At 39.8% G+C, this 23,928-nt stretch overlaps 1 protein-coding gene across 1 annotated transcript in view; it reads right to left on the bottom strand.

Moving 5' to 3' along the window:
* Positions 1–23,054, bottom strand: part of FAT4 (FAT atypical cadherin 4) — a 172,257-nt gene extending 149,203 nt beyond the window's left edge. The window contains exon 1 of the mRNA XM_081253885.1: positions 16,610–23,054. Within this exon, the coding sequence (XP_081110011.1) occupies positions 16,610–21,784 (5,175 nt within the window). The 5' untranslated portion in view covers positions 21,785–23,054. The remainder of the gene's footprint in view (positions 1–16,609) is intronic.
* Positions 23,055–23,928: the final 874 nt, after the last annotated feature.

Here is a 23,928-nt window from a genome sequence, read left to right as displayed (position 1 = left end):
CTGTTTCCTAAATTTGAATTCAACAGTCTTTTCCTGTTCACCTGCTCTTATAAGGAAAACTTTACACATGAAATAGCACTAATCTTCAATGCAACCCGCATATAAATATACCTGGTTATATGTACATAGGTGTTTTATAATATATAAATGTATTTATAAGTGCAGGCTCCATATTACCCCTTCTTCCATGACTAAATCCATATTAATTATCAGTTACTAAGTTGACATTAATTATCCTATTTTTTCTTTCTTCTAGAGCCATTATTAAAAGCAAAAATGGATTCATTCATTTTAAACTATTTAATTAGGAGATCGGTTTAGGTATATCAAAGATAGTTAACATCTAATTTAACTCAATTAATCATAAGTTCAACTATTAGCAAACAGAAATTTTCTGTGATTCCTCAGCATGTCTTGCCTTTTAATGAGATTCATGGTTAATCTTTGAAGCAAGTAAACTTCTTTGAAGCAAGATTATTAACTCTTTAAAAAATATTATTTGATTGTATTGTTCAGTATTTAAAAAGTGAATATTCAGTATATAAAAATTCCAAACAAAAAAGTAAGATCTGGTTATGATATAGGTCAGGATCCAAACCAATGCTTTCTTTTATATTTATGGGTTTTTTTTTTCTTTTAATCCCATTCTTTCTATTACATTAACAGACAACGACTTATAATATTAAAGAGCCATAGAGTGTGGTGGAAAGAACAAAAGCTTTGAAACCAAATGAACTCAAATCCAGCTGTACCACAAAACAATTTCCTCAAATTGTCATGGTCCTTGATACTTCATCTGTGAAATGGAGATACTGTTACGTGCTTCAAAGAATTTTCAAGAGGAGTAAATGATATATTTGCAAAGTATATGATACAGTGTATGACACAAGTTGGAAATCAACAAAAACTGGAATCTTCCTATCAATCCAGGTCTGCTTAAATTTGCCTTCGTAATCAGAGTACGCTTTAAATTGTTCCAATAAAAGTGCCTTGACATCAGAACTAACACATTAAGAGAGCAGTACCATGTTTCATTTCCTCTTTTAAAACAGAAAGACTCCTTATTCAGAAAAGCACACGTAAAATGAACAGTTTTTAACATCATTTTTCTTAGAAATAAAACTTGTAAAGTTGCAGTGCTTACAATGCACTGTTGGAATATTTAAAACTGCCTCTTCTAGATGTTTCAAATATGGTATTAAATTGAAATAAAGGTGTTTTAGAGTTGTTTCTGAAGTCCAATTTCTAACAGGCTGTCTTTCAACAAAGTTTTTATTTTAATTGTTTTCCCCAGGTAGGCTGCCTGTGTTTTAAAATGACTTCAAAATTTGACACTTTTAAAAGAACACAGTCCATAAACTGTTTATCTGTTTGTACATTATATTAAAATTAAAAGAAGAATCCTGAAATTTACTTAAATTAAATTATATGCAAATAAACAATTTAAACATTACACCCATTTCCTTATCTTAGTTAATAACCTTTATTTTCTGAGTTATGTCTTTCAGCTTATTAGTCACCATCATTTAAAAGTTATTTTTCTACCTGATATAGTAGAATGAGAAAATAACCAAAGAGGTATTTTTCAATGTGCTTCCTGAGTAATTTCCCTCAAATTAGGAAATGTAATTTGTAAGTTTGGTTTTGTTTACCATCTACATGGTATCATTAGAAATGTCATCAGAGTTCCTATATAAACAGTAGCTATTTACATGCCCAGTAGCTGTTTACATTTTTTTTTCTTTTTAATCATTGCCTTCTTGACCACACAAGGAGTAAATAACTGAATGCAACATCAATAAAAGTAAACCAAACAGACTTTTAGGAAAATATGCACTGCTATGTTCAGTGGTTAAGATAAATGGTTAGAATTCTCTCCCTTTAACAGATGAAGGCACTGTAGCTCAAAGAAGTTTAACTTCTGCTTCAAGGTCACACATCATGAAAGAGTAAAGCCAGGATTTGAATAAAATTAGTCTAACTTTCAAATTTATGTTTATTTCAGTATTTAATCATGCAGTACACAACTATACTCAATATTAAGAATAACATAGAACTCCTTCAGAAATTGAAGTACATATTAAATCTTTTAATTGAGGATTTAAAATAATTAATTTTAGAAAAAAATAAAGTCAGAAAATAAAATTTCAATTAGAGTTTCACTTCATCAAATGTTTACCCTGTGCACTATAAGAAGTTAGATTAACTAACATAATGCATTTACTTAGGCCATTATTTTTTCAAATAGTATTTGAGGTAGAAGGTAGAGACAAGCTAAGAAGTAAATGTACAATGTGAATTATTTAATTTTAGACATATATAGCAAACACCTTTCTCCTGGAAAATTACCTTTGCTTAATGTTGCTCAAAGCAACACCTCCCTAACCTCCACTATCCAGTATCTAAAAGTACCAATTTCTTTTTCCTTAGCAAAAATGTTTTCTCTAAATGTATATTCTCTTGGTTGCCAAGCAACTAAAATTCTTCATTTAAGTATAAACACACTGACACACAGGCAGAAAAGTGACTAGAAGAAAATACAATAATAGACACCTCTATCAGCTATGGCCATCTGTGCTCAGTTTGACCCAAAGTTTTGGCAAGCTTATGTGGTCCCTCCTATCCCAAAGCATCTTGTCCTATAAAGAAAATTTTTACTCCCACTTCCTTCATTTTCCAGCAAGTCTGGGGTCAAGTGTGTTCTAAATCTGCTAGGCTGTGGACGTGAAATACTAAGGATTCATTAGTTACTTGTAATTAATTAAAACCTCAATGGATAAATAAATAACTTTCCCTATTTTATTATGCAAAGTAATAAAATATTAAGCTGTACTTGCAACACAGGCAGTTCTGTCCCATTTAGTCATATACATGAATTAGTACTTTAATCTTTTTAGTGGAGAATTGAAGTTACCATCTTAAAAAAAGAGACTGAGTCAACTTTTTGTAGCAATTAAAGGACTCCCATACAGCTACTGGTGAGGGAAAATGCTACAATAAAGCAATATAATTAATTCAAGCAGAATTTAGTAACTCAATTATGTTTCTAAGAAATGGCCACAATCTAAGACACAGGTTGCTAGATGTGGGCCAAATATTTTGACCAATTGCTTTAAATGAACTTTAAAAAAAAAAGAAGTAAAGCTAAAATCTTACCAAAGGATTAAGCGATAATCTTACCGAAACCCCTATCATCCGGTTACCCCTGTGATGTGCTGCAGATACGTTAATGTGAAAACCTCAATAGGAATGTTCATCATGTGATTATAAAATATTAATCTACTACGTGAAATAAAGCCAAACAAGAGCACTCTACCAACGGGGGAATCTCTTTTGATCCATAAATAAATTATTTGTTAGAAGCGCAGTTTTACAATTTGTCATAAGTACATTCTAAAAGATATCATAATTAATCTCCAAAACATACAAGCAACTCATGCAGCTCAATATCAAAAAAACAAACAACCCAATCCAAAAATGAGCAGAAGACCTAAATAGGCATTTCTCCAAAAAAGATATACAGATTGCCGACAAACACATTAAAGGATGCTCTACATCATTAATCATTAGAGAAATGCAAATCAAAACTACAATGAGATATCATCTCACACCAGTCAGAATGGCCATCATCAAGAAATCTAGAAACAATAAATGCTGGAGAGGGTGTGGAAAAAAGGGAACACTCTTGCACTGTTGGTGGGAATGTAAATTGATACAGCCACTATGGAGAACAGTATGGAGGTTCCTTAAAAAATGAAAAATAAAACTACCATATGACCCAGCAATCCCACTACTGGGTATATACCCTGAGAAAACCATAATTCAAAAAGAGCCATGTACCAAAATGTTCATTGCAGCTCTCTTTACAATAGTTAGGACATGGAAGCAACCTAAGTGTCCATCGACAGATGAATGGATAAAGATTTGGCACATATATACAATGGAATATTATTCAGCCATTAAAAGGAATGAAACTGAGTTATTTGTAGTGAGGTGGATGGACCTAGAGACTGTCATACAGAGTGAAGTAAGTCAGAAAGAGAAAAACAAATACCATATGCTAACACATATATATGGAATCTAAAAAAGAAAAAGAAAAAGAAAAAAGAAAAAAAAAAGGTCAGAAGAACCTAGGGGCAAGACGGGAATAAAGATGCAGACCTACTAGAGAATGGACTTGAGGATATGGGGAGGTGGAAGGGTAAGCTTTGACAAAGCGAGAGAGAGGCATGGACATATATACACTACCAAACGTAAAATAGATAACTAGTGGGAAGCAGCCGCATAGCACAGGGAGATCAGCTCGGTGCTTTGTGACCACCTAGAGGGGTGAGATAGGGAGGGTGGGAGAGAGATGCAAGAGGGAAGAGATATGGGAAATGTGTATATGTATAACTGATTCACTTTGTTATAAAGCAGAAACGAACACACCACTCCAAAGCAATTATACTCCAATAAAGATGTTAAAAAAAAAAAAAAGAGAGAGAACAGGGGAAAATAAATAAACAAAAGACATCACGATAGGAGATATTGAAAATCTGTCATTGTACTAGTAAAAGTACCATTGAGAAAATCATCACTTAAAAATAGATCTCTTTTGAGCATCTGTGAGATAAATTCCTCTTAGGTCCTTAAGGTTTAGAAAATCTATATTTCTTTTGTTAACTGTCTTATGTATGTACTTGTTTAGTCTAGGACACCATGACTTATCTACCTGATCTTATTTCTCTGTTTGATTTGGCATTTAGAAAATTAAACTTAGTGAACTACCTAAGACATACATTTCTGTATGCTAATCTTACATATTCCAGGATTACTTTTTAGCTACACTTATTTTTACTTCCTATAGTTTAATTTAACAATCTTATCTTCCTTTCATTGTATATATGCTTTTGTAACCTCTTCAAACCCACTGTAGCATGAAGTGGCTTCATATATATATGTACACACGCATATATATATATATATATATATATATAGAGAGAGAGAGAGAGAGAGAGAGAGAGAGAGACAGACAGACAGACAGACAGACAGACAGAAAGAGAGAGTAAATATCTTGACTAAAAAACAAAGTTACATACTATAGAACATTATGTCAAGCAGAAGGGAAGCACATCTTCTTTGGGTATTTGCTTTTTTTGAACAATTTCAGAAAATAATAAAACATTATTTTCAGGGAAATATTTTAATTATGAATTAGAAAATTCTCACTTAAGAAGTTCCCAGAATTTATATGTTTTGTAAAAAACAAAGTAGTTTTGAAGAAAAGATAGTTTTACCTATATTTGATGGGACCAGCCAATTTGACTTCAACTAATAGAATTGCGTTAAGTAATTGACAATTTTTTTTTTTTTCAAATTAGGTTCTCAGATAAACACACATGATTTCATGGTAGTCAATGTCTGACAATTGAGAGATGAACATTTCTCATCTAAATGAGAGAGAAGGCTTTAAAATGAAACAGACACTGAATAATCTATTTTAATTTGCTTGTTTCATAAGCAACTAAGCCTCTCAAAGTTTCTGGATTAGTAAATTAATTCCTTTAAGAGACTATAACTATTATTGAATTATGTCAACAATAATAAAATGATGGATAGGTAAATAGCATCAATTTAACCACAGACGGGCAGTGTGGTTTAGTGCCAAGCATGTGGACCAAAGTCAGAAAAAAACTAAATGTTACTCTAGATTTGTGATCACATGCAAATCATGAAATTCTCTGTGCCTTTTCCTTAAAATGAAGCAAAAAACACCTGATATGCCTCTTTACAGACTTGTTAGGGCAATTTAAAAAAAAAGGAGGGATAGAGTTCTAAAACACTTTGAAAATAGAAAGCGTTTTTTAAAATGTTAATAGTTCTGTGCATATCTGCATTTTGGAGAAAAAGGAAGGAAACTAACAAACTTTAGTGAGCACCTTGTTTTTCCACCCTCACAAGAAGCCATGAAACAGGTAATCATTTCCATTTCACAGATGAGAAAAATGAAATTCAGAGAGTAACCATGAAAACGTTTGAATCAAGCTTCTTCCAAATCAAAAGCATGCACTATTTCACATAAACATCAGTCAGAATGAAATGTTAAACAATATTTTATTTGCTGTGTTTTATTAATCAAGTTTACTAATACTATTGATATTAAATATTGAGCAATGGTGTAAATTAGAAAAAGGAATGACAGTACTTAAACGTATCAATATCCAAAGTAGAATATTATTATCCTGCTTTTTTGCAGAAAGAAAAACATGGTTTACAATAAGTTAAGATTTGTTCTCTAAAGCAAAATTTGATAAATTCTAAGGAAATGAGAAGACATGGTAATAGAGTAGCATACATTGTTATATATACTCTAAACTGTTCTAATTTACCAAATTGTCTATAAAATAAGCATTAGTGATCTCACTGTACTTTAGGCAATACAGATTTCTGGATATTGAGTTACAGGCTCTTGGCCAGTCAAGTCACGCAGCCATGGTCATTCTACCCAGGAAAATCAGTCCTGGCCAATTAGCTAGCTTCACTGATTTCAGAAGAAGCTCCATGGCTTGGCTTGAGATATGAAAAATGACTCGTTTCCTTCAGCACGCATCACTGACTGAGGTTCTGGCCTTTAAGCAGCATATTTGCAGCATGTTCACCAGTAATTCCTTACTTTATCAAAGATTTACTGAGCATCTGCATTGATCCAGCCCTATTGAAGGTGATGGGAATACAGCAATAATAAACAGATGAAAACCTTTCCCCTGGTTACATATATTTTAGAGGGAAGACATACTATAAACAAAATAAAGAAGTAACATATGTGTTATGTTGGGTGATGATAAGGACTAAGAAGAAACAAAAAGAAGAAAAGAGAAGAAGGAAGGTTGAGGGAATGAGAACTTTGCAAGGTGACTTGAGAAAAGATGTGAGAGAAGCACAAAGCCAGCAGTCCAGGCTGAGAGCCCAGGCAGCCCAAGGCTGTGAGGCAGGAGCTCCCGAGGCTGGGCCACAGCCCCCAGTGAAGCTGCTGAGCAAGCTTAGGGAGGGAGAGCCAAGAAGAAGAGAAGTCAGGAAATGACTGACTGATGAGAGCAGGCCACATAGGGCCTTGGGGCTCACTGTAGGGATCTGGCTTTTACCACGAGTTAAATGGAAAGCTTTGGATTCTGAGCAAAGGAGTGAAATGATCTGACCTACATCTTAAAGGATCACTCCACCTGCTAGACTAAATCAAAGAGATGAAAGACAGAAGCAGGGAAATCAATTCATCCATTCATTAGTTATTCATTCATTTATTCATTCATTCATCCAACAAAAATTTACTTTGTGCCTACTATGTTCCAAATAATGTTCTAGGTTCTTGAGGTACATCAGTGAACATAGCAGATAAATACACCTGCCCTTGTGGAACTTCATTCTAGCAGGAGGAAGACAGATAAAACATAATCAAAATTACAGATCAGCAAATTATATCACACATGCACTTATACCTGTAAAGTGTATATATATATTATTCAAAGTAATGAGATTGGTTGGGCTCGTCACCTCAGTGGAATAGAGTAGATTAGAAAGAGAAGAATTTCAAGAATTGATTCCAGGGGCATCCCAGTATTTAGCATTTCGGGAGATGAGAAGAAGCTGGTGAAGGAAGATGATCAATTCTACGGGGGAGGAATATGAAACACTATAGCAGAGAAATGGATCAGGCAGGATGAGGGGGTGGGGAGCTGCAGTAATAAGTCAGTAAAGGAAAGTTAGTTCTCACTTAGAATGTGAGATATGAGCAAATACTTGAAGCGTGGGAGGAGATTATCTAAGTAGGTGCTCTGGAGGAAAGAGCATTCTATGCAGAGTGAGGATCCAGGAGCAAGAGCTTCGAGGCAGGTGTATTCCTAGCAAGTTTTGGGACTAGCAAGAAGCCAGTATGAGTAAAGAAGATGAGCAAGGAAAGAGAAGAGTGGGAAAGAATGATGGAGATCAGTAAGAAGATGTCTGTCTTCAATAATCCAAGGGAAGGATGATGGCGTCTTAGACAAAGGGAGTAACAGTATAAGTGACGAGAAAAGATAAATTTCTGTATATATATATATATATATATATATATATATATATATATATATTTGTTGTCGTTGTTTTTGTTTGGCTGTGTTGGGTCTTTGTTGCTGTGCACGGGCCCTCTCTAGTTGCAGAGAGCAGGGAACACTCTTTGCTGCGGTGGGTGGGCCTCTCATTGCGGTGGCCTCTCCTGCTGTGGGGCATGGGCTCCAGGCACACGGGCTTCGGTAGCTGTGGCTCACGGGCTCAACAGTTGTGGCTCGCGGGCTCTAGAGCGCAGGCTCAGTAGTTGTGGCGCACGGGCTCAGTTGCTCCGTGGCACGTGGGATCCTCCCGGATCAGGGCTTGAACCCGTGTGCCTGCATTGGCAGATGGATTCCCAACCACTGCGCCACCAGGGAAGTCCTAGATATATTTTTAAGAGAGAGCCAAGATTAACTGACAGAGTGCACATAGGGTGTGAAAGTGAGAAGTCAAAGACCACCAAGTTTTTGACCCGAGCAGTTAGAAGATTGGGGTTGCCATCAATTGAAAAGGAGATGGCTGAGGGTTCTTGAGTCATTTTTTATTGGGGAAGATATCAAGAGCTCAGATTTGGAAATGTTAATTTAAAATATCTATTAAGAAACTAATCAAATGTAATGAGTAAGTGGTTGGTTATATGAATATGGAATTCAGGAGAGATATACAAGTTGGAGACAAAATTTTGGACTCATCTGTTCATATGTTATTTAAAATCATGAGCTTGATTGAGATCTTCAAGGGAATAAGTGTAGATTAAAAAGGAAGAGGTTTTCAAGAACTGATTCTAGGGATATTCCAACAGTTCAAATTTGAGGGCATGGAGAGAAGCTGGTGAAGGAGGCTGAAAAGGAACTGGTCCAAGAAACAGAATAAAAATCCTGAGAGTTTGATTACTTAGAAGTATATATACAATGGGCACTGAGACCTGCCCAATGGATGTAAACATGTGGCTATCATGGTGGCTTTGGTAAGAGCAATTTTACTAGAGTGGCAGAAACCAAGCCTGATGGGGGTGGATTTAAGAGATAATGAGAAGAAAGAAGACAGGTAGAGGCAACTCCTTCAAAAATTTTGCTGAAAAGGGAAGAAAGTAAATGAGCCAGTAACTGGAAGAATGGAAATATATTCTCACGGCACATCGAAAAATAAAATGAAGAAGTGACATTATAGGTCCATTTATTCAAGCCTAACCTAACTACAGATTAATAGGGACCTAAAGTAATCCTACTATTGGGTCATTAACTAAACTTCACTTTACCCTATATTTCTTCAGTCACCAGTATGAAGAAATATAAAAATATGAAAACAACTTTTTACACAGTAAAACTTGTATGCCTATGAGAGTATAGAAATTATCAACCATTCTTATAACATGTTGTATTGAGATTAAACATACATACTCAAGTCAGACTGCTAGGTTCAAATTCCATTCCACCATAAACCAGCTCCATAAACTTGACCTCCATTAGCCTTGGTATCCTCATCTGTCAAATGGTGAGATGTCGTGGATTATGGTGAAGGCAAGACAATGGCCAGTGCTCACCAGTGTCTGACATAATGTAAACACTTTATATATGTTAGAATCTATACATGATAAAACATTCCAGAAAAATGTCAATAATCTGAAACAAATAATCCATAACAATGCCATTGGCTCCCAGTTGCCAGTTGTCAAACAGGGTTTATAAATGTCTCTCAACATTTCCTCAATACCTTAAAACTTGGTTTTTATCCTCTAATTGTTTCCTAAATATGCATACATGTCTGGAAACTGCATCCCTAGAGTCAATTCTTGACTGCCACATGTAAATTATCTTCCAGTTAGATTCTGTCATCTTCATGACTTTATTGTCCCATTTTGTCTCAGGATTTTAGCACCAGGGAAAATCCAGTAATCTTTGTACAATGGTTGCATACAAGTTAGTATGTGGTTCTATGTATATATAGTACTTCTTCATACGCTCTCCTCCTTATTTATTGTACTACTAAAATTGGCTGCTGTTGTCACAGACTACTTAAAGCCTCTAAGCATTAGAATATATTTACCATATTCCATATCTAGGAGACTTTAAGAAACACTTTAATTCATTTTGGCTATGTCACTTGCCAGTTGCTCTTCTTCAGTTTCCACTCCCAATCTCCTTATTCTGAACACTACCTAATTTCATGGGTATTCATCAAGAGCTGAACCTTAGAAATATTAATTCTTGGAAGAGAGGACATACCTCAGGGCCTGTGGAATCCTTTATAGTCACTAACTCAACAGTCCCTCACAGCTAATGAGGTTCTTTGGCAGTTTTTCATTGTAATTATGACAAAGTGCAAGCTGCAGACAGTGCAATGAAAAATTGATTCCACAAAATATGAAGTACATAAATATCTTTTCAAAACTAGTCCTAGAGTAGTTGCCTCAAAATCTAATGGAACAATAAAGGATTAAAATAATTTGGGTTTTAATAAAGGCAAAAAAAGAAATAAACAATAACTGTCAGAAAATAAACTATATCTATGGAAATATATCAACAAAAGAGAGAGACCAAATCAAGCATCCTGAAGCCATATACGAAATATGCAGCATGAGCTTAATTGTCCACCAATATTCCTGTCTGTGATACACATTTGTACATGTCTTAAAAACTTATAGAGGCCTTTAAGTCACAGTTTAATAAATTTAATAAATTTAAACATATACCAACAGGGAAAAAATAGAATCAGAAAATAATCATAGATTGTTTAAAAAAAAACAACAATGTGGAAGTCAAAAGTCGAGGAAGTAAGAAAATGTTTTACTCCTTTGAATATAATCTTCACACTCCACCCACACAATTTCATCATCATTCCTTAGGAGAGTAAGACTTATCATCTGAAAATCCAAAAATGGATTCTCCACAAATAAAGTACAGCAACTGTTTCCAACCTGTACAGTACTGTAAATTAAGAGAGTCACTGCATATACGTGTGCCCTTCCTTTGTCTCCAGTGCCCCTCTCTCATATTCTCACCCTTCTTCCCTGCTCCAAAAACACCTCCACAGTTCCTCAACTTGGAATCCTTGCTGCTACCAGTAACTGACCCATAGGAATGTACAGCATCTGCTGATGGCCTTGATTGAGGCAGCAAAAAGCATGCTCCTCTTGGTTCAGACAATACATAATACTACTTTTCAAAGAGTTTTTAACACCAGTAAGGGTGTGAAAACAAGATTATCAAAAGCATACATCTATACATTTATCTATGGAGTAAAAAAGCCCATCTCTTAACGAAGGCCACAGATTACCCTGTCTTTATAGGACAGTAGCTATGAACACAAATAATGGATTATGCAAGTCTGGATGTGATTTTTCTTTCTATCAATCTGAACCTAAGCAAATCATTTAACTTTTCTGAGACTGGTTCCACAACTACGAAGTGGGAGTGATATGACTAATGTTGCTGTGAGGCTCAAATAATAAAAATCCCTAAAGAAGCACTTAGCACTCAGGTCAATGACTGAACATAGTGATATGCAATAAATTTTATAATAATAATTATTATCATTATTATTAAATATTCAGTTCTGTTGCTTATACTTTGGCTGTGAGGAATGACACACAAGATATACAGACATTTAATATAAGGTGCACTAACTCTTCTTCTAAACTCTTTGGAAGAAAATCATTTCTAAACTTGATATTCAGTATTGATATTACAAACGTCTCCATCATTTCTCCTGGAACTCTTGATGGTTTCACTGTAAAAATAAATTTATTTATTATCAATTGCTAAAACTCATTTCTAATCTAAATGCAATCATAATTTGTTCACACACTTTTAGTAGAATATTTCTAGTTGCTTTGTTGTTGTTGTTGTTTTTTACTGAATTGCAAAAATCTCAGTGCCTAGACCAATGGTTCTCCCACTGTGGAACATGGGGCCCTAGGCATACCAGAGACCCATTAAAGATGCCTGGGAAATAAAACTGTGGTCATAATTATACAAAACATTGTTTGCCTTTTCACTATGTTGACATTTACACTAGAGGTGCAAAAGCAAAGGGCAGGTAAAACTGTTGGTGCCTTAGCACAAAGCAAAGCAGTAGTTCCAAAGTATTCAGCTCTAATTGTATTCTTCACTTACTAGGCACAGTAAAAATAAAATGTCAGTTTCACTTAAAAACTGAAGAACTCTCCTTGAAGAAACAGTAAAATGATTAATGTTATTAAATCTAGACCATTAAATCCTGATGTCTTTTCAATATTTGGGTGACAAATAGTGAAATGTGCACAAAGAACCATTAATCTGTACCACTGTAAGTAGTCTCAAAGAAAAGCATGTGTGTGATGGATTGAGTTGAAGGCTGAACTAGGTGCTCTATTTACAGAATACAATTTTTACTTGAAAGAACAACAGACAGAGAAACTACGCTTTTTTTAGATTTGGTATGTGACAGACATTTTTTGTTTGTTTGTTTGAAAATGAACAAAGCGACCCTAATACATCAGGACAACAACTAACAATATATGTTACTAATGATAAAATTTGAGCTTTCAGGTGAAAATTCAAATTTGGAAAGCTTCGAACCATCACCATGAGGTTGTGAGTCAATATATTTAATGACTCTTTTGATAAGATCCTTATCAGTTATAACCAGTATTTTCCAAATGATCAATGCCTGATATTTCTAAGTCACACATAGGTAAAATTTCCATTCAGAATGCAAGATAGATCAGTATTTTCATGCAACAAAGTATGAAAAATTCAATGGTAGGGTTTCAGATTCCTAATTGCAAGTAAGTTTTAAGAAACAGCCAGTTGTGGAATTCCGGTGTAGTATCAAAAGAAAATCATCAATTATCTGAAAAGGATATCAAAATATCTTGCCCTTAACCAGCTTTGTCTATCTGAGTGAGAATGGATTATCTTCATGTACTTTAACCAAAAGAACATATTGCAATAGATGGAATAAGAAGATTTGAGAATCCAGCTGTCTTCTCTTAGGCCAGATATTAAAGGGAATTATTAAAATGTAAAATAATGTCTCTCTTTTCATTATTTTTTAAGTTTGGCAAAATTAAGTTCTTTTAATAAAATAAAATAAAAATATGTTATATGGTTAATGTGATTTTAAAGAAATTAATAAACATTTTAAAATTTTCTCAGTTTTAATGTTTAAAATATAAATATTAATAGATAAGACACACCTAAGCAAAAGCTCTTTGGGGTCCTGCAACCAACAAATTTGAGAACTGCAACCTAGAAGCATATACAGTATTTCTCTCCATTTAAACCCTAAGTTCCATGTGAGATCACCCACCTAAATTCCTCTTTCCTCTTTGAGTCTTCTGACAATTCTCAGTTCATTTGTAGAACAGACATAATTGGTATGTCTTTATGTCCTTAGTTCAAATAATGATCAAGATCAAATTTACTAACCTCCTTTATTCCCCCAGCTTCTCTCTGCTGATTATTCCTGAAGCACAAGAATGCACACACCAGTCTTAGCTCTTCTACCATCTCATTCAGCAAACATGTACTGAGTACCTACTATACATCAGGCTCTAGGAGATATTATTATCAAGGAGACATTATACTAGGAGCTAATAAAGACCAATGAGGTGGGATAGGGAGGGTGGGAGGGAGGTTCAAGAGGGAGGGGATATGGGGATATATGTATACACATAGCTGATTCACTTTGTTGTACAGCAGGAACTAACACAACATTGTAAAGCAATTATACTCCAATAAAGATGTAAAGAATAAAAATAAAAGAAATAAAGACCAATGAGACAAAGTCTTTGATCTTCAAGAAGTCCAACCCAGTCCCTAAGGTGAATGTTCCCATAAAACACATATGAAAAGAGAAATGTTTATGAATGTGCTACATCTCCAATTTTTTTGTTGAACCTAAAAAAGTGGTACAAAATGTATATGAGCTATTCTAACATAATCAAGACTCTTCTTAGAATACAAAGATATAAAATAAAAGGATAATAAACCTTGTGTCTGCAGCACAAAAGCCATCCTTCAAAGACACTCTCACCCATGCCAAAGTTTTAGCTATGACAGGTAGGGGCAGAGAATGTGTACAACTGGACAGATCTCTGGAATAAGTATCAGAGCCAAGTCCCCAACACTGCCCCTTTCCCACACATACACAAGTGTCAGAGCTTGAAAAAGAATGCAGATTAAATCATTTCTCTTTTACCCACTGACCCTCTGCTTGTCCATGGCATGTGATCAGCCATGACTCTAGCCAGAAACCTGAGTAAGCAACCCAGACTCCTATCAGTGTACATGAATAAATTGTTAAAAAAAAATGCACTGGAGCAAAGTTTACACTTAGAAACAAACAATTGAAAAATCACCTCTGACAACCAGAGGTAATTTACAGCTTCTTTTTGCAGAATCATGGTAAATTAACTGTTTGAGCAGAAGGAAAAAAATTTTATTGTATACACTTGAAAGATACAACCAAAAATAATATGAAATTCTAGCTCCCAACTACTGCTTTCAATATTCTTTGGAGAAACACATTTGCTTTTAATTTTAGGAGTGGTTGGAGCTTGGGAACTCAAACACGGTTTACAATTTCAGCACTTCATTTCACAGAAGGTACCCTGACAAACAATTTTTTTCTCATAAAAAAATCATCATGATGAATTCTCTCCAGATTTTTAAATAGGCTACAGTAAATATGAATAACTTTTCATATTGGTGCTATTTGAGGTTAAAAAAAGTAACAGACATATAATCCCCTATTACTGACAAAATGGTTTATAATCATTATTTTTTAGTCCTCATGCCTAATGCAGAAACAGCACTATTTAATAAATTTAAGCTAAGTTAATCTTTGCATATCTCATGGATAAATAATAAGACTAAATAAATCTTCTAATGAAAACAATGGACATTTATTCTCATTGCAGAGCAAATGTAATGCATTGAACTAAACAACCAATAATATAATTTGTTTTACAGTTTAACAAATTTAAAGTCTAGAATGACTTAATTGCCTGTCTTTAATAGCTACTTAAATCTCTTCATCTAAGAAATAATTCCAGAGAAGGAAGGTAGAGCCAGGGAATGGGTTTAGGGGAGGAATAACCCCAAATCAAAATAAAATTACATGTAAATCATAGCCTGAGTTAAACCAAATAGCTCAATAAGTGAGACCTATGTTAAGATCTTTAGAAAACTAATTAGGTAAAAGAGGATATATGGGTTAAAAATTTCTTCAGGGCTATGTGTATAATATTCCACTTAATATTTTATGCCTAAGAATTATATCTCTATTAAGAATTATATCTCTAATTATATCTCTAATATCCTCTAGACCAGGAATATACTGTTCCATCCATAGAATAGACATAGCTAGCTAACATGAGAAAAAAATCACAGGGGATTCAGAAAGATAATAATAATAAATGAACATTTTTAAATGAAGAAAACCCCTCACCTCTGTAAAAAAAAAATAAAAATAAAAGAAAGCAAGAAAACAAACACATGAGCCTCAATTTCACTAGCATGTTGTGTCTGGGTTACTGCCGAGTATAACAAACCACATTTGATATTTTGTGTTTTTGGCTGAGTGACACCAGAATCTCTTTGAAGGGAGTGAGGAGAGAGAACTTAGGAAATGGCAAACGAGCTTTCCAGAGTATAGCTATATCATTTCTAGTTGATTATCAAAACAACTTTGGAAGTAGTTCATTTAAAAATCAAATCAATGAAACACTGAGGTAGTAACAGCCAAAAATATACCCCGGGAAAGTCCAAGCTTGAAATCTTTTGGCTTATGCTTTGAAACACTAGTTTCTTGCCCATCAGCAGACAGAACAACTTGTGCCTATACCATGGCATTGAACAACACAGTTTTGTCACAAGAAACAGCTTCTAATCTCTGATCATTCACAGCACATTACATGCTTTAGTTCAAGAGGGAAGAGAGAGGATTACTCTAAGTCAGAAGATAGTGCCTAAAATATGAAGGCAGATGAAATCAGGAATCTCCCCAAACTTGGCCCAGCACATTGAGATTAGTCACTGTCTATAAAGAAACTGCCAAGACTGCTGAGGATGTGAAAGTTAATACCGTCCTGATGTAAACTGTCAGTCCACAGCCACTCCCCCTTGAAAGCCATGCTATAATGCTGATTTCTACCAAAGTTCTTCATTTTGGAATAACGATGTCTTAAGTCTGAAATTGCTCATTCTCTGGTAGACTTCCTTACTGTGAGGTGTTTAGTTTAGTGTGATGATGTAACTTAGATAAATGAATTTTTTTTGCACTTCTGAAATGGCTAAAGAGTTCTCATTAGCCTTACACATATGATGGTACGAGATGAAATATAAGGTAAAAACTGTTCATTGTTTGGTTTTGATCAGGATTAAAGTTAAATTGCATGTAATTCTTGTTAGTCTGTGTGACAGAACATTTTTATATGCTCCTGTCAGTAAAATGAACAATCAACAGTAAAGGTAAATTACTATAGAAAGTAAATATAAAGAGAATGATCTTCCTAAAAAACACATCAACAAATAATCATAAGGGATGACAAAATCATTACCTCTGCTCTCTGTGTTCTGGGAAAAGCAGTTGATTTTTCTATGGCATAAACATCCACCAGGTAAAGACAGGCTCCTTGTTCGCGGTCCAGAATGGCTGCAGTCTGAATTATGCCAGTTTGTCGTCCAATAGTAAAGAGACGTCCCACAGTTTTTTCTTCACAACGGACTGAAACAATATAATACTCCACTGGGGCTTCAGATCCTCTAGGGCTAGCTGCTTCTATTGATATCACATTGGTGCCAATGGGTTCTCCTTCCTTCAAAATAGTTATATATTTGGGTTGTGTAAAAACAGGCCCATCAAGGCCCTGGAGAATGATGGTCAATTCAGTGGTTGATTTCCTCCTTTCAGGGCCAAGGTCTGTTGCTGAAACTATGAGATTATAGATCAGTTGAGAAGGCACCAGCGCTGAAGCCACTCTCAAGTCTCCACTATAACGATCCACAATGAAGGTATCTGTGTCCCCATTGATGATCTCATACTCCACCTCTCCATTCGCCCCTTCATCTGGGTCGGCAGCCATAATTGTTGTCAGAACAGAACCAATCACAGCTGAAGGGTCGGCAGCCAGGGCATTTTGTGATATAAACATTGGAACATTGTCATTGAGGTCTGTAACCAAAATGGTCACATTTTTCAAAGCATACCGTCTAGTTTCAATAGGCACAGCTTGATCATTGGCTTTTACAGTTAACTCAAAGAGATTAGCAAATTCCCGATCTATTTCAGCATTTGTATAGATAGTGCCTTTGACTTCATCTATGCCAAAATGGTTGCCCCTTGGCATCTGTTGGATGATCGTATAGCAGAGTTGCCCATTAATGTCTGCATCAGGGTCATGTGCAGTCACTGAAATGACAGACGTTCCAATGGGAATATTCTCAACAATAGACTTGAAAATATCCCCAGGAGGGAAGCTAGGAGGATTGTCATTAAAGTCTCTCACATGTATAACCACTGACATTGTAGATGAACGAGGAGGCCTTCCTTGGTCTTTTGCTGTTATGTTTAATTTGTACAAAGACTGTGTTTCAAAGTCCAATTTTTTGGCAAGAAAAATACTCCCAGTGTTTGGGCTAATGCTGAAAGTTCCATGATTGTTAGTCCCAGTAATACTGTAATGTAAGTCAGCATTGTCACCTGAATCTGAGTCAGTTGCAGTAACAGAGGACACGAGTTCACCAATTCTCATGTTTTCCAAAACATCAACAAATAGTGTTGATTTAGGGAAAGAAGGGGTATTGTCATTTTCATCTAAAATATCAATATTTAAGGTACAAGTCGAATTGAGGGAAACTGCCCCTGAATCCACTGCTTGAATTACAAGGGAATAGGCAGGTGTTGCTTCATAGTCTAATTTGCCAATAAGTGTCACCTGACCAGAGGTACTGTCTATAGCAAACTGTCTTTCTTCATTTCCTTTTATTACAGAATAATGAATAAGTCCATTATTACCTTCATCAACATCTGAGGCAGATACTCTTAAAACTTGTGTCAGGTTGGCTGCTGACTCTGATATTGTCGCTTGGTAAAAGTCTTTTAAAAATTTGGGAGCATTATCGTTTATGTCCTTCATGTAAACATGTACTGTGGCCTGATCCTTGAGAGGTTGAGGGAGCCCCTGATCTGTTGCAGTGACTGTAAAGCTAAACACTGCAGTCCCTCTCTGCCTCATAAGAGACTCCCTGTCAAACTGATGAGTATTTGTAATTTCCCCACTAATTGCATGCAGCTCAAAATCTGGCTGCACCATTTCAAAAGAATACCTCACTTCTCCATTTGGCCCAAAGTCTTTATCTATAGCACTTACTTTGCCCACAAACGACCCAGATCTCTGTTCTTCTTCAAAGTAAAATGTGTAATTGGTACTGTTAAAAAGAGGCCTGTTATCATTTACATCTTCTAAAATTACAGTAACATTCACAGTAGCACTAAGGGGTTCCACTGCTCTGTCAGAAGCAACAACCAGTAAAACATATCTGTCTTGAAGTTCACGGTCCAGTTCACTTTTTATATACAACTGACCATCTGGGAATATGCCAAAAGCATCCCCTGTATTGCCTTCAGCAATGCTGTATGCAATTTCACCATTTGCTCCTGAATCCTTATCAAAAGCTTGCACTTTAAAGAATCGAGAATTCACAGGTTCTGACTCAGAAAGGGTGACCTCATAAGAAAGCTGGTCAAACACTGGTGGGTTGTCATTTACATCATGGACATAAACTGTTAAGATGAAACTAGAGGAGAGCTGGGGAACACCCACATCAGATGCCAAGATCTCTATCTGGTAGGAACCGGCGTGAACATCCAGGGGTCCTAGCAGACTAATATTACCATTCCTTTCATTGATAGTAAAGAGGTTCTTGGGGTTTTGCTTCAGGCTGTAGAGTACCATGCCATTGACACCTTCATCAGGGTCCACAGCTTTGGCTTGGAAAATGCTGTGACCTGCCTGCCAATTCTCTACCACATTCACACTCTCTACTGCCTGAAGGAAATGGGGAGAGTTGTCATTTAAATCCTTAACTGTTATGTTAACCATAGTGTCTCCAGTCACTGTGCCCCCACTGGCTACTACTTTCAGCTGATAAAAGGATTGCTCTTCTCTGTCAATCACACTCGCTGTGGTAAGCTGCCCAGTGACCTGGTTGATAGCAAACATACCTTTCTGATCCCCAGTAGTAATGAGATAACTGATGTTGGAATTGAGATCCATGGTGGATGCAGACACACTACCCACATGATATCCCAGAGCCACATTCTCAAAGACCACGAAGCTGTAGGCAGCCTGGCTGAATACAGGTGGGTTGTCTTGAGTGTCCAATACAGTGATGGTTACTATTGCCTGGTTTGGAGATTGTAAATTGCCACCATCAGTAGCCACTATCTGCAACTGGTAAGCAGTTTTTTCTTCTCTGTCTAGGGCCATTCTTGTAGAAATAACCCCACTCTGAGCATTGACCTGAAACCGAGACCTGTCCCCAGCTGATATACTATATTTGACAGTTCCATTGAGACCCAAGTCTGGGTCAGTGGCAGACACTGTGGTGATGTAGCTACCTCCAGGCTCATTCTCCTGAATATGAGCAAAGTACTGGACTGGGTAGAACACAGGGCTGTTGTCATTAATATCCAGGAGGCTCACATTTATTCGAGCCATTGATGACTGGGGAGGGGAGCCCAGATCTGTGGCCAGAACCAACAGGGAGTAGAAAGCTTGCTCTTCTCTGTCCAAGGAGGAGGTAGTACTCAACCTCCCCGACACAGGATGCAGGCGGAAGGACCTCTGGTCAGTCTCAGACTCTTGGAGGGAGAAACGCACCGTCCCATTGTCACCCAGGTCCCCATCAGTTGCCCCAAGCACCAGTAGTTCAGTCCCTGTTGGGGCATTCTCAACCACAGACACATCATATCCTTCCAGCTGGGTAAATACTGGCTTTTCATCATTCACATCCAGGAGGGTGACTACAAGCTGGGCATAGGAAACCTTGGGGTGAACCCCCTGGTCCCGAGCACTGATATTCAATACAATCTGGGAAGCGAGTTCACGGTCCAAGCCCCCAGTAAGCCCAGTGGTCACCAGGCCGCTGTGTTCACTGATGTGGAACCAGCCTAGTCCATTCCCAGAGACAATGCTGTAACGCAGATTAGCATTGAGACCAGAGTCGCCGTCAGTGGCAGACACTCCACTCACATAGCTTCCCGGGGGCGCCTCCTCGCTCAGGTTCACTCTGTACACTTGTTGGGCAAAGACGGGAGGGTGGTCATTGATGTCATTGACGAAGATCACCAAGCTCGCCACAGAAGAGCGCGCCTGAACCGCTGCGCCAGGGGGCGCCCCGTAGTTATCAGAGACAGAAACTGTTAGGTTGTAAGAAGGGATGCGCTCCCGGTCCAGGGCGCTGGCTACTTTGATGAGGCTCAGGTTCGGCACTTTGCTGCTCTGCACCTCGAAGTGGCGCTGCTCGTTGCCCCCAAGAATCTGCACAGAGATGTTCCCGTTGGCCGCGGGGGAGTCTGCGTCCGTCACGGTGAGCAGAGCCACCACAGTGCCCACCTGAGCATTCTCATCGACCGAGGCGTAGCGTGAAGTGGCAGGGAAGTAGCGGAATTTCACCACAGGGTCGTTGTCGTTGACGTCCAGCAGCTGAATCAGCGCCTCGGCGCGCCCAGTGAGGGAAGGCACGCCTCGGTCCATAGCCTGCACGGTAAGCGAGTACTGGCGCCGGGCCTCGAAGTCCAGGGGCTCCCGCACCGTGATAAGCCCAGTTTCGGGGTCCATTTGGAAGGGGGTCCCCTCGTCCTGCAGCCGGTAGCGGATATCCGCGTTGGTGCCCTCGTCCGCGTCCGCTGCCGCCACCTGGAGGACGCTGGAGCCCACCGCCGCGTCCTCAGGCACCCCCGCCTGGTAGTGGGAACTACCAAAAACTGGGGGGTTGTCATTAATGTCCTGCACAGTTACGTTTACCTGAAGGTAGCCCCGCCGCTTCGGCTCTCCCTTGTCCTCCACTTCCACCAGTAGCTGGTACTGCGGCGTGACCTCGCGGTCCAGCCCGCCCTTGGACACCAGATGCAGGAACGCGCCCTCGCCACTCGGGTTCAGGGTGATGTCCAGGCGGAAGCGACCCGCCTCGTTGCCCTGGACGATGCGATAGGACCGGTGGTCCACACCATTGGAGCCGATGTCTGAGTCGGTGGCCGTATCCAAGATGACTTGCCGCCCGCTGCTACTGTCCTCCTTGAAAGTGACCACAATCGAGGGTTCGGGAAAGACCGGGGCGTTGTCATTGAGGTCCCGCACCAACACTCGCACTTCGGTGGGGTAGGTGGGTGAGCTGGAAAGAACCACCAGGTTGATCACGTCGCTGAGTAGGTTCTCGCGGTCGACGGTGGCAGTGGTGTACAGGGCCCCGGTGCTACTGTTTATGGCAAACAGGGCGTGGCTTTCGCTGAGTCGGTAGGTGAAGCCCGGGCGCGTCTGGATGATACCCACCAGCGTGCCAGGAGGTTGCTCCTCCAGCACCTCAAACACCTGGCGCTGCTCGGCCCCGCTGACCTGGGCCGGCCGCGGTAGCAGTGACAGCAGCCAAAAGACACGAAGGAGCTGAAATAATGATAAAGTGGGCAGCGGGAGCCACGGGCGGCCAGGAGCCCTGTCTGCTGCCAAGTCCATGGTCCTGGCTCCCTGGAACGGTGTGATAAAGAGAAGTAAGAGGTGAGGCAAAAAAGAGGGATAATGACAGGGATCAAGTAGGCACCAGCAAACATGCAGCCGATGTATCTGTCTGGGAGCTCTGCTACTTCAAAGAACCTCCAGTCCAGCAGAAGCAAGTCGCATCAGCAAAAGGCTCCAGGTAGCCATTTGGACGCTTAGCGCGGGAGAGATGCCTTGAGGAAAAGTGGCAGGGCATTCCTCGGGGCACTCCTGTTTGTTGACGAGTCCCCAGAAAAGTTTCTCAAACCTCCTATATTTTCCCCCTTCACTTTGTTTTGGAATCCAGAAAGTCTGAGCGCTTTCGGCTGGTGGATGTGAGTTGGGAGAGGTTGCCTGTATTTAAGGTATATGAGGAATCATTGCAAACAATTGTCTTCAGAAACTTTAGAACTTACCCAAGGCGAAGAAACTGAAGAGGGAAGGACAAACGTCCGTAGCGGTGTGTGGAAAGAACAACTGCGCACTGGGGAGGGGGCGATGGGGAACCTGGAGATTATCAAATAGCTTTCCCAAAAGCTGGAGACGAGGGATTTCCTCGAGTCCCCTCTCCTCAAGAACGAGGCTGCAACGCCCCTCCAACAAGACTGCAGAAGTGGCCGCTGAGGCCCAGGCTGCGGCGTCTGAGCGCGGGCAGCTAGCAAACTGCGTTCCAAGCGCTCGTTTTGGCGCTAGGGTTCCGGTACCCGGGAGCGCTCAGCTCCGTCCCTTCTCCTCCAGCAGGAGCCGCCGCCGCCCCTGCTGTGGCTTCGAGCCCTTAGTCGGGCACAGGCAAAATCCAGCGCTCCTCAGCATTTTTTTTTTTTTTTTTTACCTCAGCCGGGACGCCTGCCGACCCATTATTTGTACATCCAAATCGAGCGCAGGTCCCGCTTTCTTCTCGGCCTCGCCGGGGTCGGGCAGGAGCAGCGCGCTGTCTCCGAGTCCCCTCCCCTCACCATGCCAGGGGGCTCCTTCTCCGGCGGCCCCAGTCAGAAGCCCACTCTAGTGCGCCTCGCCCCTGACCTCGTGCCCTTTGCTTTTATTGTCCCGTGTCAGTTTCACTTTGTAATCCACAAGGCTTTTGGTTTGGGGCGGGGGGATGGTGGGTCCCTCTTTCTCCTTCACCGTTGGCGGTGGAGGCGGGGAAGTCGGCGCTGGGCTCTGGCGGCGCCCGCGGCAGCTCGGGACGGCGGCTGTCAGCGCTCTCCCTCTCGCCTGCCCGGGCTGAAGGTTGTACCGCTGTGGAGCTGGAGCTCCGCGAGCCCCTCTCAACCTCCGGCTGCTCCCTCACACTCTCCCCGCCCCTTCCCCGCCGCACGCGCGCGCGCACACACGCGCACACGCTCGCACACACACACACACACACCGCGTTGTCGAAACACAAATAGAGGGGGAGGGAAGACCGCGAGCTGGAGCAGGACTCAGAAACTTTGCTCGCCACTCATTGATCCCCTCACTTTAGTTTGCCCGGACTCCCCCTAGCTCCCCGGGCTGTCACCTACTGCCCCTCCCTCGCCCCAGCCCCATTGGGCTGGAGCTAAAGCAGCCCCGCCTGGCACTCCTACCGCGAGCGCTCTCCGACTTCTTCCGCCTCCGACTGGCTTCTCGGGATGCTAATCACTCCAGCCTCCCGGAGGACTGTAGGCTGTCGGGTGTGGGAGCTCGGCGAGTAGGAGGCGCTGAGAAGGGGGTGGGGTAGGGTTTCCCCACCCCCCACCCCTTTTTTTTTTCTTTTTGGTCACATCTTGGCCGGCATCTGAGCAATAACAGCAAAAGCTGCCGCCGAATAGATGGGGGTGGGGTCAGGTTTGCAGATAAATAACTTTAGTGATGGGTTCTGGGGGAAGACCGTTAGGTTGTTATGCTAGTAATAACTCAGGGGTAAGGGGGGGGGGGGGTCGAGGGAAATAAAAGAAAGGCAGGGGGTGAAGGTCTATTAGAGCGGGAAGAAGGATTAAGCAAAGCCTGTCTGGGAATGCAGAGCGCAGATTTGCTTTAACCGTTTCCTGCCCCTTCTCTTTCGATGAGAGGGGAGGGAGTTGTTCTACAGTATGATCCGGCAGCATCCAAACCAAATCTTCCCCATTCCTCCTCTGTCTACAGAGCGAGCTAATTGCAGTCCA

This window comes from Mesoplodon bidens (assembly GCF_964165515.1).
Source record: "Mesoplodon bidens genome assembly, chromosome: 1".
Taxonomy (NCBI): Eukaryota; Metazoa; Chordata; class Mammalia; order Artiodactyla; family Ziphiidae; genus Mesoplodon; species Mesoplodon bidens.
The sequence above is the reverse complement of the archived record's forward strand: the minus strand, read 5'-3'. Positions and strand labels throughout refer to the sequence as shown.